General features: G+C 45.4%; 1 protein-coding gene across 1 annotated transcript in view; it reads right to left on the bottom strand.

Moving 5' to 3' along the window:
- PI4KA (phosphatidylinositol 4-kinase alpha) overlaps positions 1–19,118 on the bottom strand; it is a 94,477-nt gene that overhangs the window by 22,414 nt on the left and 52,945 nt on the right. Inside the window, exons 22-37 of the mRNA XM_083418073.1 lie at positions 18,916–19,049; positions 17,757–17,839; positions 15,994–16,064; positions 14,216–14,340; positions 13,521–13,602; positions 12,029–12,112; positions 10,826–10,915; positions 10,401–10,520; positions 9,319–9,411; positions 8,307–8,463; positions 7,590–7,717; positions 6,438–6,596; positions 4,795–4,946; positions 2,661–2,768; positions 1,426–1,553; positions 1,215–1,334 (exon numbers count right to left, since the gene is read on the bottom strand). Of these exons, the coding sequence (XP_083274199.1) occupies positions 1,215–1,334; positions 1,426–1,553; positions 2,661–2,768; positions 4,795–4,946; positions 6,438–6,596; positions 7,590–7,717; positions 8,307–8,463; positions 9,319–9,411; positions 10,401–10,520; positions 10,826–10,915; positions 12,029–12,112; positions 13,521–13,602; positions 14,216–14,340; positions 15,994–16,064; positions 17,757–17,839; positions 18,916–19,049 (1,834 nt within the window). The remainder of the gene's footprint in view (positions 1–1,214; positions 1,335–1,425; positions 1,554–2,660; positions 2,769–4,794; positions 4,947–6,437; positions 6,597–7,589; positions 7,718–8,306; positions 8,464–9,318; positions 9,412–10,400; positions 10,521–10,825; positions 10,916–12,028; positions 12,113–13,520; positions 13,603–14,215; positions 14,341–15,993; positions 16,065–17,756; positions 17,840–18,915; positions 19,050–19,118) is intronic.

Raw genomic sequence — 19,118 nt, 5'->3', positions numbered from 1 at the left:
ATGGAACTTGCAGAAATGACTGGCAGAATCAGAGACCAGGGAGAAGAGATGGTGAAGGAAGATTGGAGGAAATTTAAAGACTATTTACAGAAGCATTATAAAATTACGAACGTTTGAGGTTATCAGATTGAATGTAAAAGAATGTTATTATAAAAATGACAATGTTAAAGAAAGTATATTTAATAAGACATAGGGAAATGTAAGGATAAATAAGACAATAATATTAATCTGAACCAAAGATACGCCAGAGGGAAAGAGTTTACTACCAGAATATAAGACCTAGAATACAGAGTGGGAAGGCATGGGGAAGTCGCAGACCTAAGTTAATGCTGAAGAATACAATGATACAATATTTGTTTTTAATTCTTTTATTCTTACCGTTTTCATTTTTCTTTTTGTCTTTGTACAATGTATGTATTGTTTTTCTTTTGCTTTTTTCCTTTTGATGTGTTTGTCGATTTGTTCTTTTTTTGTTTATTGAATGTGGAAAATAAAATATTATTTAAAAAAAAAAAAAAGCCGCTTCTGGCGAACCAGAGCAGCGCACGGAAACGCCGTTTACCTTCCCGCCGGAGCGGTACCTATTGATCTACTTGCACTTTGACGTGCTTTCGAACTGCTAGGTTGGCAGGAGCAGGGACCGAGCAACGGGAGCTCACCCCGTCGCGGGGATTCGAACTGCCGACCTTCTGATCAGCAAGTCCTAGGCTCTGTGGTTTAACCCACAGCGCCACCTGCGTCCCAACAACGTTAAACAGTGCTAAAAACAACCTTCAGCTTGCAGACTGTTGTTGTCCAAAACTTGTCATACTAGGCCAATGTAGCATAATAGCTACGGGGTCACTCCAAGACTGGAGAGATCCTGCTTCAAGGCTCGCTCAGCCATGAAAACTCACATGGTGAACTTGAACGAGTCATTCTGTCTAGACCTCACAATCCTCTAAAGCAGTGTTCTCCAACCTTGGGCCTCCAGCTGTTTTTGGACTACAATTCCCATCATCCTTGACCACTGGTCTTGCTAGCGAGGGATGATGGGAGTTGTAGTCCAAAAACAGCTTGAGGCCCAAGGTTGGGGAACACTGCTCTAAAGGTTTTGCATAGAATCAAATGAGTATGTGTGCCCCTTTGTTCTCCTTTAGGGGATGGGAGTATAGAACATAAATTAAGAAGGGTTTAGCAGGGCTCAGGATAAGGAAGTGTCATGTGAGACAGACCTGATTTTTTGGAGATCGTTGACATGCCGCTGGACAAAGGGTATGTATTTATCCATCCCTGGGTGGCTTGCTGTCGAGACCCAACAGTGATATCCAAGTTGCTCCGTGTATCTTGATTATCTAAAAAGAAAAGGAAGCGTCCCATCACCGAACCAGACAAATGAAAAAGGGAAAGGAAAGTTGTTTTTATAGTTTCTTTCCTAAGACCCACCGGGAGGAACAAGCTGGCTGGCTGTCAAATATTTCTTGTCGGAGAACATGGCCGTCCAAAACTTGATTAGGATGATGATATCCTCGCGCAGCCTCTTTTCCCCTTGGGTTGGACACTTTGGAGCAGAGCTTAAACACACAAAGAAGAATTTACTTATTTTTTAATTTGATTTTTTAATTAGTTTTTTTAAACATATCATTTTCAACAGTAATTAAACATACTTTTACATCTTATTCAAATTTTTGACTTCCATCAATCCTGCCTGAAAATTTTCCAATCTAATCTCTCAGGATGCATTTTTTATCTTCCCTATTACATTTCAAACTCATAACCAATATCTCTATCTTTCTCTACTTTGTAACACTTCGTATATTTCTCCTTACAAAACTTCTTGTAGTCCTACTAGCGTAATTTGTGGGTTACAGTTGCTCTTCTAGTAATTCATATACTTCTTCCAATCTTCTGTAAATCTCTGGTCCCGCAGGTTTTGAATCCTTCCTGTCATTTTGCCCAATTCTGCATAGTCCATTAATTTCATCTGCCATTGTCTCTTACCCGTGCAGGTGCTTCGGGTAAGAGACAATGGCCTGGTTGAGATGAAATGCTAAACTATGCTGTAATGCTTACACGAATGAACCTTGGAAAACATGATCAGCTTTCACTTCCATTTTAAATCAACTGTGGTCTATCATTCTGTCCAAACCTTAAGCTGTGGCTAAACTTAACTATGACCTAGGGCAGGGATGCCTAACCTGCAGCTCTCCAGATAACACTGGACTACAGATCCCATCATCTCTGATCATTGACCATGCTGGCTGGGGATTATGGGAGCTGTAGTACAACAGCATCTGAAGGGCCGCAGCTTAACCATACCTGATTTAGGGAAACAAGCCAAGATCATAAATCATAGCTTAAAGTTGACTCTCTCTTTTTAAAAAATACTGCAGTTAAAACTGAAGTAAAAGACTCTGATCATCCAGAGAAAAAGAGGGAGCAGGTGAGCCCAAGACTCATTCACATAACCAGGCTATTAGGAGCACAGTTCAAAGCTGCCACCCTTTCTTAACTCTTAGCTTTTTTCCACTTTCAGGGCAGCTACCTAAAACGTAAAGAGTCGCAATATCTTATTGCTGCGCTGGTATGTTGGTGCAGGGGAGGAAATAAAGGGGGGGGGGCTTGGATTGTCCACTTTACCTTTCTCACATGTTAAGTAAGGAGCAAAAACACAGCAATACCTGAAATAATCAAAAGCAGTTGAATATATCTTCTCTCTCAAGACGTTGCGAATCGTTGCATTTGGGACCACGTCAGCGTGAAGCAGGGACAATCCCAGAGTCAGCAGCCTAAATAATCCCAAAAGTAATGAATACATAAATACATGAAAAGGCATCCCTACACATGCTAATAGGTTTCCAATTTCACTTAGAAAAATAATAATAATCCTGTGCGAGCTGATGCAGAAGCATATATTACTGATTGGGGCTCAGGAGCCTGTTATAACACATGCTCTGAACTGGGGCAAACACACACAGTGCTTGCCACGTTTTTTGGAGGATGCCTGATTGAAGGTGGGAAACCTTTGGCCTCCAGATGTTGCCGGACTACAACTCCCCATCACACCTGGGGCTGGGGGGAGCTGGAGTCCAAACACATCTGGAAGGCCACAGGGATTCCCTACCCCTGTGCAAGCTCTTTCTTTTCAAAAATGAAAATAAAAATGAAGGCACGTCCCCCGCAATGTGATCCCACTGTACCCTTCAGCAGCATGGTGTTCTACTGAGAGCAGTCAAAATCCGGTGCTGAAGGAATCATAGAATCGTAGAGTTGGAAGAGACCACAAGGGCCATCGAGTCCAACCCCCTGCCAAGCAGGAAACACCATCAGAGCACTCCTGACATATGGTTGTCAAGCCTCTGCTTAAAGATCTCCAAAGAAGGAGACTCCACCACCCTCCTTGGCAGCAAATTCCAATGTCAAACAGCTCTTACTGTCAGGAAGTTCTTCCTAATGTTTAGGTGGAATCTTCTTTCTTGTAGTTTGGATCCATTGCTCCGTGTCCGCTTCTCTGGAGCAGCAGAAAACAACCTTTCTCCCTCCTCTATATGACATCCTTTTATATATTTGAACATAGCTATCATATCACCCCTTAACCTCCTCTTCTCCAGGCTAAACATGCCCAGCTCCTTAGCTGTTCCTCATAAGGCATCGTTTCCAGGCCTTTGACCATTTTGGTTGCCCTCCTCTGGACACGTTCCAGTTTGTCAGTGTCCTTCTTGAACTGTGGTGCCCAGAACTGGACACAGTACTCCAGGTGAGGTCTGACCAGAGCAGAATACAGTGGCACTATTACTTCCCTTGATCTAGATGCTATACTCCTATTGATGCAGCCCAGAATTGCATTGGCTTTTTTAGCTGCCACGTCACACTGTTGGCTCATGTCAAGTTTGTGGTCAACCAAGACTCCTAGATCCTTTTCACATGTACTGCTCTCAAGCCAGGTGTCACCCATCTTGTATTTGTGCCTCTCATTTTTTTTGCCCAAGTGCAATACTTTACATTTCTCCCTGTTAAAATTCATCTTGTTTGTTTTGGCCCAGTTCTCTAATCTGTCAAGGTCGTTTTGAAGGAAAGCTGGTCAGTTCCAGATTTTGGTGGTGCAAAGGCAGAACAGCTCAGAAGAGATGAAAGGGGGATTAACTCTCCTTGAGTCACTTCTTCCAAAATCGATAATTTAGACAAGCGGAACATGGAAACCGCAGAACGGCTAATCCTACGTTCCCACTCTAACCCACCCTAGACTGTGTCCTGCGTACATTGTCCCATAAATGTAATTGACAATCAAACCTATTCTTATCTGAAAAATCACACCCATTTAAGTTCCATAGCTCTGACCTGGTGTGGCAAAGAACATGGGAAATAGGTTTGGTTTTGCTTTTGGTCAAGTGAATAGAGGTGCAAACAATGAGTTAGGCTGAACCATCATCTTCAAGATGGCTCCGTATCAATGGATTTGGCTAATTTATTAAGAGAGAGGCAGTGAACATCCATCTCCCAACTAGAGATCTGTCCTAGGCTCGTTTTCTTTTGCACATAGTTGGGTTCAACAGAGCAAGGCTAAACAACATGATGTCCCCAGATGCTGAGGACACCAAGTCCCACTGGCCACAGCCAGTGTGGTCAACAGTCAAGGATGATGGGTGGTGGAGTCCACAATACCTGGAGGGCACCATATTGGCTACCCTTGTAACACAGCCAGAGGCTAGACTGGTCAAGGACTAGGATAGGATACACCCAGGTTTCAAAGCCTTTCCCATGTTGCATTTTCCTATTTATTTATTTATTCCCCCCCCCCAAAAGGCTCCCACTTACTTGAAACGTGGCCCAATTGCTGCCACGTGTCGGTTCATACTGCCTTTTGATCCTCCAATGTTCAGAGATAGGGATCGCTGGAGCAGACTGGAGAAGATTTCCACCTGGTCGGAGCTACAGTACTTTGCGATTTCAAACCTCTGCACCAGGAACTGTGTCAACAAGAGAAATGCTTATATGTATCTCTCAACAGAATTAAAACACGGACAGGCAAGCTCGCTTTTAAATTTACAGAACTCACTGCCCACAAGACAGGCTTACACTTTAAAGGATCTCAAAAGGGGAGAACATGAAAGCCCTCATATCCCAGCCCGATCACCCAAGATCATACGAAGGAGCCATCTTAATTGTTACCTGTGTTACAGAGACTGGAACGGCCTCGACTACAAATCAGGCATTTACTGCCACCATGCTGCAGAACACCGTTCCAGCAGAGAGATTCAGTAGGCTTTCGATTTTCAGCAGTCTCTTGAAGACTTTATGCCAACAAGCCCAAGCAATCTGCTTAATTTTTGTCTGAGTAGATAGTCATTTTAGTGGCTCTGGTTTTGTTTTTTTAAATGTTACTGTACACTGCCCTGATGTTTCGTGAGAAGGTGACATATAAAAACCAGGAAGAACTTTCTGACAGCAAGAGCTGTTTGACAGTGGTTCTGGGATATGTCTACTTCCCAAAATGTTTAACCTGCCTTCAACCACCAGGTGGTGTCATAGCCCAACCTGATGGCCTTGCATTGCCAAGTGGAAAACGGAACAACTTTTACTGACTAGCATTTCATCGGAAGGGTTTTTACTTAAAGAATCAGTCCTTAGGATTGTAGATATCAAATCAATGTCCTTTAATTATGTAATGCAAGGAAAACATGAAGCTGCCTTGATAGAATGTATTTTTTCCATCTAGTATCCACTGTCAGTGACTCTTTAAAAGGTAAAGGGACCTCTGACCATTAGGTCCAGTCGTGACCGACTCTGGGGTTGCAGCGCTCATCTCGCTTTATTGGCCGAGGGAGCCGGTGTAAAGCTTCCAGGTCATGTGGCCAGCATGACTAAGCCGCTTCTGGCGAACCAGAGCAGTGTACGGAAACGCCGTTTACCTTCCCGCCGGAGCGGTACCTATTTATCTACTTGCACTTGTGCGCTTTCGAACTGCTAGGTGGGCAGGAGCAGGGACCGAACAACGGGAACTCACCCCGTTGCGGGGATTCGAACTGCCAACCTTCTGATCGGCAAGCCCTAGGCTCTGTGGTTTAAGCCACAGCGCCACCCGCGTCCCTCAGTGACTCTTTAGGGTCCTGCCAACCCAGGCCATGTGATCAGCATTAACCCCCTCAATGCTAGGCTTCGTGCCCAAAGGCTGCCCCTCTAAGGGTCCAGACAAGGAAACCTTGAAAGGGTATTGGAAGCTCTTACCAATGCAAACTGTCTGAGCCAAGGGCTCTGTCCAGGGTCCTGAAAGATCTGCTACTAGCCTCCCTTGTCAGGCATCCTTGCCCTGACAAAACCCTGGATACCCTCTCCTTCCATTCCAGAACGCTTGCTGGATCTGTACCCTCCCTACTCACCCATGAGCCCAATCCACCAGCACAGGACATTGCTCCATATCTGCTGCAAGGATCTAGCGACTGCAGGAGACGAGCACTTACTTCTATCCAGATGTAATGCGGCGTGACCTCCGGGGGACACGGTATGGGCTGGCTCTCTTCCGAAGCAGCTAAGGGATCTGCTTCTTTCCGCTCGGCAGAGAACAGGCCAAACTTCTGCTCCACGGTCATTTGCCAGGCCCCTGACATTTCCCGCATGAACTGGGAGGCAGGAGGGAAGAGGAACACAAGCGTTTGCTACATTTCCTGCTTGCCGATCTTAATTCTATTCTAAATGGTGGGGTATACAGTCCACCCTGAGACACATTTTTTGGTTCTGTATGCTAGTTAGTACACAGAAATGCATGCATGTGTACACCTAGTTCATGGGATATTTTTAGAATATTTCCTTTAAACACACATGTATTCCAAAAGCAACATAAGGCCACTTTCAAAGAAAATGGGCCCAAGTTATCCACTCTTGCTAGAAATACTGACTGCATTTCTACTTCTCACGGCACAATCTTTACAAACCACCACTACCCAATGTGTGGAAGTGATATGCCAAGCACAGTAGATACATGTAAAAAAGGACCCTGGACAATTAAGTCCAGTCAAAGGCGAATATGGGGTTGCCATAGCCATCTCGCTTTCAGGCTGAGGGAGCCGGCATATGTCCACAGCCAGCTTTCCGGGTCATGTGGCCAGCAGGATTAAACCGCTTCTGGTGCAGTGGGACACCATGACGGAAACCAGAGCACACAGAAACGCAGTTTACGTTCCCGCTACAGTGGTACCTATTTATCTACTTGCACTGGCATGCTTTTGAACTGCTAGGTTGGCAGGAGCCGAGACAGAGCAAGGAGAGCTCACCCCGTCGCATGGATTTGAACCGCCAACCTTCTGACTGGCAAGACCAAGAAGCTCAGTGGTTTACACCACAGCACCCCTCGCATAGTTATCCAGCTCCTACTGGGCTAAAAGTGTCACTACTATTGCAGAGATGGCAGTGGAAGTTGAAGACCGTGATCTCCATGTCTCTCTGTGCCTCTCAAGCTATGTCAAATTATTACTCCAGATTCCTTCTGGAGAATGACTCTTAAGACTGCAACCATAAAGAGAGTTACTAGGGACAGTTACTAGGGACCCTTGAACACATTAACTCCTGCGTAAACACATCTCAGATTGTGCTGCGCGTGTTTTTGTTTTCCTTACCGGCACTTCTATTCCATTCTTGGCAGCGAGCAGCCATTCCCAACAAGCGATGGCCGTTTCCATGCCGTGCTCGCTGAACATTCGCAGCGGGCCCCAACACAGGTGGTGCAAGAGCTGAGGGTCAGTGTCTGAAATGGAAACATTTATACATAGCAATATAAATTTTTTTAAAAAAGAGTATTTTAAATGGGTTGGGTCCAGACTTAGTCATACTTAATGTAGACCCACTTAAATTAATAGGACTCCGGGAAAGAAATGAAAGGAGTGGTGCGTAAGTTACAAAACAAATAAGCAACATTTTGCATTTATCACACAAACATTTTGTTCAAATATAAGCATCTGTAGCTATTTAATCCTGCAACGCTACAATCTAAGGGTAGGCACTGATGCTTTTAGTGATGCTGTTGCAATTTTGTGTGTTGTATGCATTCCCCGCCCCCCGAAAAGTGTGGTCTACAAATATTTAAATAAATAGCTGTAAGTGCCCTGGGACTTATGGTAAACAAACAAAACAATCAATCAATCATCCTTACAGCTGTACAAAGCTGAATAATTATTTGCCCATCAACCGGTAGACAGAATTCTCTTTTATAGAAAAATAAAAGAACCAGTTTGAAATTCTTCTTTCACCATCCTTCTCTGTGGCTTCTCTCTCTAAAACATGTATATATGCACGTACACATGGCAGAGCAAGGAAAATCGAACTGTCGTCCTTACCTCTGCTACTTATCAACATGGCTGTCATCTTAAACATGACTTGGGTGTAGTGTTCAGGCTGGCCTGGTTCCAGAGCCTCGTTGAGCTGCTTGATCATTAGTTTACTGAGATCTGAGGTGCGGCCTGTGGCGTGACAGTAATTAATCATCCCAGCGACCTGTTAAGAGAATTCCCAATCAGTTAACAGGGCTTGCAGAAACCTTTAAATGTCTAGTGTTTATCTTTGTGGTCGCCTGAATGTTTTCCAATTACTCTACGGCTAAGAAGAGCTTTTCAGCCCTGTCAAAGCATGGCAAGATTACTATTACAGTGGTACCTCAGGTTACATACGCTTCAGGTTACAGACTCTGCTAACCCAGAAATAGTGCTTCAGGCTAAGAACTTTGCTTCAGGATGAGAACAGAAATCGGGCTCCGGCGGCGCGGCAACAGCAGGAGGCCCCGTTAGCTAAAGTGGTGCTTCAGGTTAAGAACAGTTTCAGGTTAAGAACGGACCTCCGGAATGAACTAAGTACTTAACCCGAGGTACCACTCTATAGCCTTTGCAAAATGTGGATTCTGCATTTTGTGAGTTCATGATGTTTTAATCAATCTTATTCTGCAAACCACTTTTGAGTTTATTTTCAGGTAAAGAAGAGGTGGGTAAATATTATTAAAATAAAACATTCCTGAATATTCTCATGCATCCCTTTTGAGTGGCCAAGTTTAAACATCTTGTTTGCACGTAATGATCCACGAAAGAATCCCTGGTCAACCAAAAGCTTTTTAAAAATACTAGGAGCTCAGGAAGAATATGATGGATGCAACAAACATTACTCGGTTTGTTTTCACTTCTACATAAAATGTTTTTAGATACTAAAACGTATAACTTCCAAAATAATGTTTCATGCCACAATAAACAGGTTACTGTAAATGAGCAAATGTCACTCACTTTAGTGAAGAGAAGGAAAGCAAGAGGGAAACAAATAATGACCCCTGTTTTAATGCCACAGGGCTTAGACTGCTGTACTTACTTCTCCAGCATAGCGATTTCGCAAGTTAAGTGAAGCCATGAAGTTGGAATAGTCTTTCTTTACACAGGCAGGCCTTTCAGTTAACTGGGTTGCCTACAAAAAAACCATACGATTACTATGTAAGTCATGGATAGGCAAATTAAGGCCCGGGAGCTGGATCCAGCCCAATCACCTTCTAAATTCGGCCCACAGACAGTCTGCGAATCAGCGTGTTTTTACATGAGTAGAATGTGTCCTTTTATTTAAAATGCATCTCTGGGTTATTTGTGGGGCCTGCCTGGTGTTTTTACATGAGTAGAATGTGTGCTTTTATTTAAAATGCATCTCTGGGTTATTTGTGGGGCATAGGAATTCATTCATTCCCCCCCCCCCCAAAAAAAAATATAGTCTGGCGCTCCACAAGGTCTGAGGGACAGTGGACTGGCCCCCTCCTGAAAAAGTTTGCTAACCCCTGGTATAAGTGATGTGTGTGTGTGTGCGCACACATGCACACGCGCGCGCACACACACACAGCCCGCCCCCACTTCTGCTGCTGTCCAGCAATTGGTATTCAGTGGTATGCTATGCCTGACCATGGAGGTTCTACACAGACAGTGCATTTATAATAGCCACTCACAGACCTCCATGGATCTGTCCAGTCCCCTCACCTTTAAATTAACTAAGCCCGTACCCATCACCATGTCTTGTGGCAGTGAATCTGCTAACTGAATTAGGTGGTGGTGTTCTTGGTGTTTAAATCCCACTCTTTAGCCGGGAAAAGACTCCAGAAGTGGCTTACCGACCCCAGTTATAAGACAGTCCCTGCCTGCAGACTTCCAATCTAAGAAACAGGACACAAAAGGGGGATAGGGAGCGGGAGGCAGTAGGAAAAAACCAAGCCCAGGCACTGCGATGCAACTGAGTTGTATGGCGCAGGAAAACTTGAAAGCGTTACGTGAATTCAGAGCGTACCCCTCCTCAGTAAAAACTGTTAACTCCCCAGAGAGCACTGGGCTCCACTTGTATAAAATAGTCGCAAAACCAAGAAAAAAAACACAGGAAACTCTGGCCAGTTAACCAAAGAGGTGATTGTCCTCACTCACCCCCAGAGTTGTGTTCTGCCTGTTGTAGCCTGCAAAGTGGAGGATGCTCTCCGTGGCCATAGCCAGCCCTGTGTGCTGGGACAGGCCAGATACCCAGTTCTGATGCTTGTTTAAATATTCCTGAAAGAAGAGCAGAGAGAATAGTCTGAGTGCAAGCAGAAAATTTAAAACAAGGTCCGTATGTTTTATCTTATGCCGGTCTGTGACCGAAATAAAGTTTGATACTGATACTACTTTAAAACAATGTCTAATACAATATACCGAAAATGGCATTCCCTTCTGTGGGAGAAGAAAGGGAGTACCTTGTTTTAGATAGTATACCTCCATTTATATTATATAATATATATATATATATATATATATATATATATACACACACACACACACACACACCCCAATATTTAGCTACAACTTGCAGAAGTTACCTGCAAGTGAGATTTGGTAACCGAAGGGGCCCATTTCATGGCTTCTTGGAGGATCATTCCACAGCGTGCAGCAAAATCCTTTACTATACTCTAAAAAAAGAGAGACAAAACAGTCAGCTGGTAAAATGAATTGTTGCGCTGAATAATAAAAGCAAAATACAGTCGTACCTCGGTTTTCGAACAGCTTAGTTCTCAAACATTTTGGCTCCTGAACGCCGCAAATCCGGAAGTGAATGTTCAGGTTTGCAAACTATTTTTGGAAGCCCAACATCCAGCTTCCGTGGCTTCCGATTGGTTGCAGGAGATTCCAGCAGCCAATAAGAAGCCACGCTTTGGTTTCCGAATGTTTTGGAAGTCGAATGGACTTCCGGAACAGATTCCGTTCGACTTCCAAGGTGCGACTATAAAGCAAATATTAAGCTGGGTCGGGCGCACATGCAAAATATCCAACATGCGGCAGTAAAACTGCTAGCGCATTTGAAAAGCTAAGCAGGCTCTGGCATGGTTTGAAACTGTGCATTCGATTCCTGTGCTTTATCTAGAACATTGATCAATCTCCCCCACATTATTAATATTTGATAAATGTATTTAGTATTATTTGGGTGGCTGGTCCAACTCAGAGAGTAGAACCTCTAAAATTAATTGACACGGCTAACTTGAATTTCAAACAAACCTGAGCAGAATTTGGTTTCTTTTCTTCCTTAATTAGATTTCTTATTTGCCTTTCACCAATAATAGCTTGGTGGAAGAACCTCTGCTTTGCATGCAGAAGGTCCAAGGTCCCCAGCCCCTCCAGAGAGCCACTGTCAGGCAGTGAAGTCAACATTAAGCTAGAAGGACCAAACCAGCCTGATTCAGGATAAGGGAGCTTCCTATGTACCAATCCCCACATGTGGGCACATGTGGACACTGGGCAAGCAGGGAGGAAGATGGGCTCTTGCTCCTCCATCCATATGCAACTAGGTAAGCCCATCTATTCCAGCCTGGCAAAGGCAGACAAAATGCTACTCTTGTAGTTCAATACTGCTGCAGTGCAAGGAAACAGAAATGTGCCAAATTATCTGGAAGGGAAAATTATATGAGGCCAGACATAAGTAATTAGTCGCCTTCAAGCATTAACCACCTGCAGGAGCGAGAAGATGCAAATCTAGAAAAGGTCACAGTAAACTTCAATTCATCTTTCTGCATCCTGGAGTGTCTCACCTCTCTAGCTTCGTATGTATCGGGAACAGTAATTCTATACGGGGCGTCTGGAATGTCATAGTAGGGTTGGTCCTTGTGAATGTCCTGAAAAGGAAAAAAAAAACCTTTTAACATGAATCAGATCACGTTTCTCACTGTCTTAGAAATGCTGGTGTTGACATCTGTCCGTTTCAAAAGACAATGGAGTGTGCCTCCAGAAGAAGAAGAGTTTGGATTTGATATCCCGCCTTTCACTCCCTTTAAGGAGTCTCAAAGCGGCTAACATTCTCCTTTCCCTTCCTCCTCCATAACAAACACTCTGTGAGGTGAGTGGGGCTGAGAGACTTCAGAGAAGTGTGACTGGCCCAAGGTCACCCAGCAGCTGCATGTGGAGGAGCGGAGACGCGAACCCGGTTCCCCAGATTACGTGACTACCGCTCTTAACCACTACACCACACTGGCTCTGCACCACAGGGGCAGAGTCAAACTGCTGCAGAATCACAGTGCCTGCTGTGGCTGCAGATGGGTAATTTGTAACTACTGCCTTCCATGTTGTTTTTGCTGTGTTAGCAGCATTGAAGTGACTTCCCCGAGGCGCAAGCCTTGGCAGTGTGTATGGAGATCCCGGGCTGTCCAGAAGACAAGACCCACACCTCGCCGGTAGAGTCCAGAGGAAAGCAGAGCAATACATTTGGCACCAGCTTGGCTGCAGGAGTTGCCGGAAGGAAGTGTACAAGGCGCCACCCAACTATCTTAGGGACTCCACTCTGGATTTGTGCAAGATTTACTCCAGAGGGAAGTATCAGCATGCATGGGAGAACCCAACGTCTGCAGAAATTCAAAAGGTTTTCAGGAAAAAAGCCCTAGGCGTTTTCAACAACTCAACAAAGGCTGAGCATCCTGAGTTACTGGACAATGATGAGCGTCTTTTGCGGGAAGGAACAGAAAACCAAGGCAGAAGTGGAATAGAATATCCTGGAGGAAACGAAGAGGGGCAGGCCAGTTATTTCAAGGATAAGGAACCATGTTTCAGCCCAAGGGACGCAAGCGCTTCTGCTCAACTTTCTGCAGAAGCAAATGTGCAGTGTATATGCAGTGCAAGAACTCTACAAAGGAGTTTCACAATTGAATACAGTGGTGCCTCGCAAGACGAAATTAATTCGTTCTGCGAGTCTCTTCGCCTAGCGGTTTTTTCGTCTTGCGAAGCAAGCCTATTAGCGGCTTAGCGGATTAGCGCTATTAGCGGCTATTAAAGGCTTAAGGGATTAGCGGATTAGCTGCTAAAAGGCTATTAGCGGTTTAGCGGCTTAGAAAAAGGGGGTGGGGAGCGGAAAAAAATCTCAAGACTCGCAAGACATTTTCGTCTTGCGAAGCAAGCCGATAGGGAAATTCGTCCTGCGAAGCGCATCGAAAAATGGAAAACCCTTTCGTCTAGCGGGTTTTCTGTCTTGCGAGGCATTCGTCTTGCGGGGCACCACTGTAATAATAATACGGTTAATATGAAAATACTTACTGCACTCAATGACAGGGAGAGGGTCTGGAGGATATCTAACATGGTCTTCAGCACTGTTCCACTCCAAAGTAAGTGAGGGAACCTTGAAACAAAAAAGACAGGTACAAAAGTCTTCATCAGTCTACTTGTTACACAAAGCAGAGGGTGGGAATGAAGGGAGGGAATTACAAAAACCAAGGGAGAGTTGCTGTTGCATGAACAACAAAATAAGGACAGTGTCAGGGAACTGCCATCGACTCAGGGACAAGAGGGGAAAAGCCGGATGGATTACAAAGAGCCCCCAAAGATCGTGGGAAGCAGCACCTCCACAGCGGAGGAGAGTAACCACGCCTCCAGCGGAGAGGAGCTGCAGGGCTCGGGGGAGGCGAGGCGGTGCCAGGACACCTTGCCTGAGCAAAGCGGGGAGGAGAGAGGTCCTCTGTTACCCACGCCCTCCCTGCGCAGTAGGCTTCCGTGCGAGAGGGGAGGCACAGACTGGGCGTCAAGAAACTACTTTGCTGGGTAAGGTTTAAGGACCGCCCACTCACAGATTCTGCCAGTGAATGAGTGAGCCACGGAACAGTGGCGCTCTGCACGGTGAAGGGTTTTTGGCACCAATAACGAGGCTTTACAGCCGACCAGGGAGGCATTTGCCTGACTGCTCTCGAGTAACCCCCTGATATCCTTACAGACAGCATATTTAAAAATACACTCACTTGTCTACAAGGCCAGATAAGTACTTATCGGCAACCCGTCTGATCCTCTTATGAATATGATTGAAATTCACCAGCAAAAACTGAGCGTGTCTTTCCAGCTCTTCTTCGTTTTCTTTCGTTTTAGCCTACACATGTAAGAGAAACATGAGGCTTTTCCTTTAAAACTGTTGCTAAATCACTGCTTAAGGTCGCAATACTATGTACGCTAATATATGGATAAAAATGTCTAAGAGCATTATAGGAAAATAGGACTTAGCTTTGCATTAGGATTTATCTCTTATCTAGCACCATTAATGAGTGGGGTAGAGAGTAACAACAAGACAGCAGCCAGCTTGCTCAACCCTAATGTCCTATTTTGAGCAGTACTCAATAAAAACCATTGCCAAGTTTGTTCCTCAGAAAGGTTCTGCTGTCACCTAGAGCACTTGCTATTGCTTTGCAATGTAAGAAGAATGAGCCCTGAATTCATGCGATCGATAGATCTCTCTCCAACAGAACCACACTGTTTTTCAGTTCCACGTAAAGTTAAGGAAATACAAGGCCATGTTATTAGCTAACGATTTCCTGGGTTAGTGTCATATGAATGATCTTCATGCTCATATGCCCCCTCTTCCTCCTTCCGCTCCACACTACAATTCTCTGCCTAACTTCCAGGCTAGCAGCAAACTATGGTTTGTTGTTCCGCCCAAACCACAGTTCTCTGTTGAATCTGAACTGAACCTCAGATTGTTCTCCTCTATTCCTGGATCCACATTGCTCTAAATGCAGGGAGAAACCCACTCTGAAAGTTTTTAGGACGGGTTTCAATTAAGGGCTAAAGGAAGTTCCACCTGCCGTTTCTACGCAACAGTTTTTCAATGTGTCGGAGCAACAGCAGAGGAGCCCATCTGCTAGCCTAAGGATTTAACATGGAAGTGCATCAGGGTTGTATCCAATGCAGTGCTTATTAAAGTCAATTTGAGGTACACTTCTTATGCCGGCGAAACGCTTTGTGCCAGTGAAACGTTGTGCAAGGGAACAAATTAGCGTACAGTGGTGCCTCGCAAGACGAAAAGAATCTGTTCCGTGAGTCTCTTCGTCTAGCGGTTTTTTCGTCTTGCGAAGCAAGCCCATTAGCGGATTAGCGGATTAGCGCTATTAGCGATTTAGCGGCTATTAGCGGCTATTAAAGGCTTAAGGGATTAGCGGATTAGCTGCTAAAAGGCTATTAGCAGCTTAGTGCCTTAGCAAAAGGGGGTGGGGAGCGAAAAAAACACCCCAGGAATCGCAAGACATTTTCGTCTTGCGAAGCAAGCCCATAGAGAAATTCGTCCTGCGAAGCACCTCCAAAACGGAAAACCCTTTCGTCTAGCGGGTTTTCCGTCTTGCGAGGCATTCGTCTTGCGGGGCACCACTGTAATAGCTTTGTTGCACGATAAGACTGTGAAATCTGTTGCACAAGGAGTTTCTGCCAACACCACTGTTGCGTTGGGGTTCCTCTGTTGTGCTCAGTTGAAACTCACCCATCCATTAGCTCAAGGGTCCTTTCGTAGCAGACAGAGAAATTGGATGCAGCCCCAAGTCAAGGATGGGGAACTGGTGTCTGCCCAGATGTTGTCAGACTTTACCTCCCATCAGCCTCAGTTGGCAGAGGCCACGGTGAGGGATGACAATAACTGTACTCCAGCAACATCGAAGGTTCACAGGTTCCCCATCCCTGTTCCGCACTACGTTTGCAAAAGCACTCTAGATTTGGATTGACCTAAGGAGGCGTTTTGTCGTTGCCTTGGTTAACTTACTTTGTCAGCCATCATGCAGAGGAAGGCTTCAAACACCTTATCTGCTACGGCTATGACACACTGCATCATACCTGAAAGGAGGAAGCAAAAGAAAAGAAACGTTGGCTATGCTTATTTTTTACCCATTTTCTCCTGAAACCCTGGGACAGATTTCCTTCTCTGTAGAGCTAAAGGGGGAGGTTTTGCATCACTCATGCCTCCATCCTAAAAATCATTTCCACCGGACTTAATGAATGACTACTGCCTAACCTCCACCAGTCCTTTAAATCCTTCAAATCTCCATTAAAGGTGACTTTAATTGCATGAAAACCATTTCCCACCAACTGCCTGATGCTAAAGATTCCAGGAGACTAGCAGGCAGGTGAAGACAACACTGGGGGCCTGTTTCTGTTACAGCTGGTCAATCTCTTCTCCCCACAAGCATGTCTACTGCACACTGCCCAGGGGGAAGGACCTTGGTGATTTGTCATGATGCTGTTCATTATGATTTTACCAGTGCAATTTGAAATACAGTGGTACCCCGCAAGACGAATGCCTCGGAAGACGAAAAACTCGCAAGACGAAAGGGTTTTTCGTTTTCTGAGGTGCTTCGCAAGACGGATTTTCCTAAGGGCTTGCTTCGCTAGACGAAACGGCCCTGCCTGGTGTCATGGCGACGGTCACTGCACACACGCACGCTCGCTTCCCCGCTCCTCCGGCTCCCTCCCACCTTCCCGCTGACGGCTCTTCTGGCTCCCTCTGACCTTCCGGCTGCCTCGCGCCGCTGCCCACCCCTCCTCGCGCGCTCCCCTCAAAGAGCCGTTGCCACCAGCAGCCAGCGTTGCAGCCAGAGTCGCGTTCCTGAGCCCCGCCGCCCTCCAGCAGCCGCGTCGCGCGGTGGCCACAAGGCGCGGGTGAGTCTGAGGTACCGGCTGCGGCAGCTGTCCTGCTTCTCCCCGCCCCTCCCCGCCGTTGTTAGTGTTTAAATGCAGTGGTGCTTCGCAAGACGAAAAACTCGCACAACGAAAAAACTCGCGGAACGAATTAATTTCGTCTTGTGAGGCACCACTGTATTTGAAGTTGCTTCGGATAGATTTGTATCCTGAAGAGGCAGGATGCAAACGAGTATCATAAACAAACACACAAGATGTGCATGTTATTTTTTATTTATTTAACTAGCCACCATAAGGGAAATTGCACAATTTGGGGGGGCTGGGCTGGGCTTAAACCTCTCTTTCCCTACCAGAGTCCTGACAAAAAATATCTACCTACCCCCTTGTGGGAAGGAAGCCACCAAAAAGGTAACCCAATGATTATGCTACATTATATGAAATGAGGGGCGCGGGTGGCGCTGTGGGTTAAACCACAGAGCCTAGGACTTGCCGATCAGAAGGTTGGCAGTTCGAATCCCCGTGACGGGGTGAGCTCCCGTTGCTCGGTCCCTGCTCCTGCCAACTTAGCAGTATGAAAGCATGTCAAAGTGCAAGTAGATAAGTATGTACCGCTCCAGCTGAAAGGTAAATGGCGTTTCCGTGTGCTGCTCTAGTTTTCCAGAAGCGGCATAGTCATGCTGGCCACATGACCCGGAAGCTGTATGCCGGCTCCCTTGGCCAATAAAGCAAGATGAGCGCCGCAACCCCAGAGTCGGCCACGACTGGACCTAATGGCCAGGGACCCCTTTACCTTTACATGAAATGAAAGCTGGTAAAAGTTCATTCAATTCTGTTACATCCAGACACAAATCTGTCTACCTTAGGTAAAACCCAATCTATATACAGTCTCACCTGATTTGTCTTTTTGAATAGCTTTATCCTCAAAATAACAAAACATCACTTGGAAGCGATCTGGGTCTGTTGAACGCAATACCCTAGGAGAGAGATTATGAGAAATGCGTTTGACATAGAAATACAGGTGAAGGAGGCTTTTTAAAGTGCCCATTCAGGGAAAACAGCTGTCTTTTCCTTACATGGTGTGGAATTCTAACTGAAAGAAACCTTGTTTTAAAACGTAACTGCTAAAAGCTAAAACTCTTGCAGGAGTTGCCTTCCATTTTGCACTCATCATGTTATCCACTGGCATAAGATGTGACAATAGCCACCAGCTTAGGGTCAAATTTCATGTCATGCTTATTGCGCAGCTTAATGTTTTTCTTTAATTAATTATAGCCACAGGGATTTTGAGGGGGGGGGAACTGTTAACAGAGAAAATAGTACACAGGGAGGCTTATCCCTTCCCTACCAAGCCACAACCTCTGCAAAACCACCAATCCCCATTACAGCTACACTGCAGGGGGGGGGGGGAGTTCCTGTTTTGCTTACCATTACTGGAAACTTTTTTTTTAATAAGGCTCATATCTGGAGGGAGAGTTCATGAGGCTGGATTAGGAAGGCTAAAACTCCCTGCACACAGCTGTAATTGTTTAATGGAAAAACAAGGGACGCAGCTGAACCATTTGCATTAAGTTGCCCAGTTTGAAAAAGGATTTAAAAATTAGTGGGGGGAAAGCACAAAGTCAAAGTGCATAAAATGCCAGAAATTGGTTCGGACATGATGCAAAGCCAAACCAAGATGTGGCACAAAACTGCAAGCTTCCAGGCTCCCTAAGAGGAGGAGGGCAACCACTTCATTCCTCCCCAGTCATTTTGCTGAAGTGCCACGCTGACCTAAGCCATAGGTTGTCTTAGCGTGTTGTCCAAATCCATCCTTAGGGTTTAGCTTTCCCAGACAAACCATGAGCTGTAAACCAAGGTCTGCCCTGTGGTTTACAATCCGTGGTTTGTCCAAGAGAACTAAACTACAAGCCCAGGTTCAGACGGCACAGTAAGCCAAACCATGGCTTAACTCGTCTGCCAGAGCCTGTGTGCTTGTGCTAAACCATGGTTTGGTTTAGCATGACAAGCAAACAGGGCACTACAAAATCACGAGCAGGGCTTAAAAAGCTACCTCATGCATTCTAGACGGTACACAGAGAGCAGGTAGGTAGACATGGCAAAGTCCAGCTTATTGATCAGGGCAGATACGTCTGGCGGAGGATCCAAAAGATTGATGATGGTGCTCCGTAACTCATTCAGTTCAGCCTAAGAGCAAAACAAGAAAAACAACCATCAGCTACCCCAAACATGAGTTACTTAACCTGTAGAATTCCT

This window comes from Podarcis tiliguerta (genome assembly GCF_965153285.1).
Source record: "Podarcis tiliguerta genome assembly, chromosome: 16".
NCBI classification, from domain to species: Eukaryota; Metazoa; Chordata; class Lepidosauria; order Squamata; family Lacertidae; genus Podarcis; species Podarcis tiliguerta.
The sequence above is the reverse complement of the archived record's forward strand: the minus strand, read 5'-3'. Positions and strand labels throughout refer to the sequence as shown.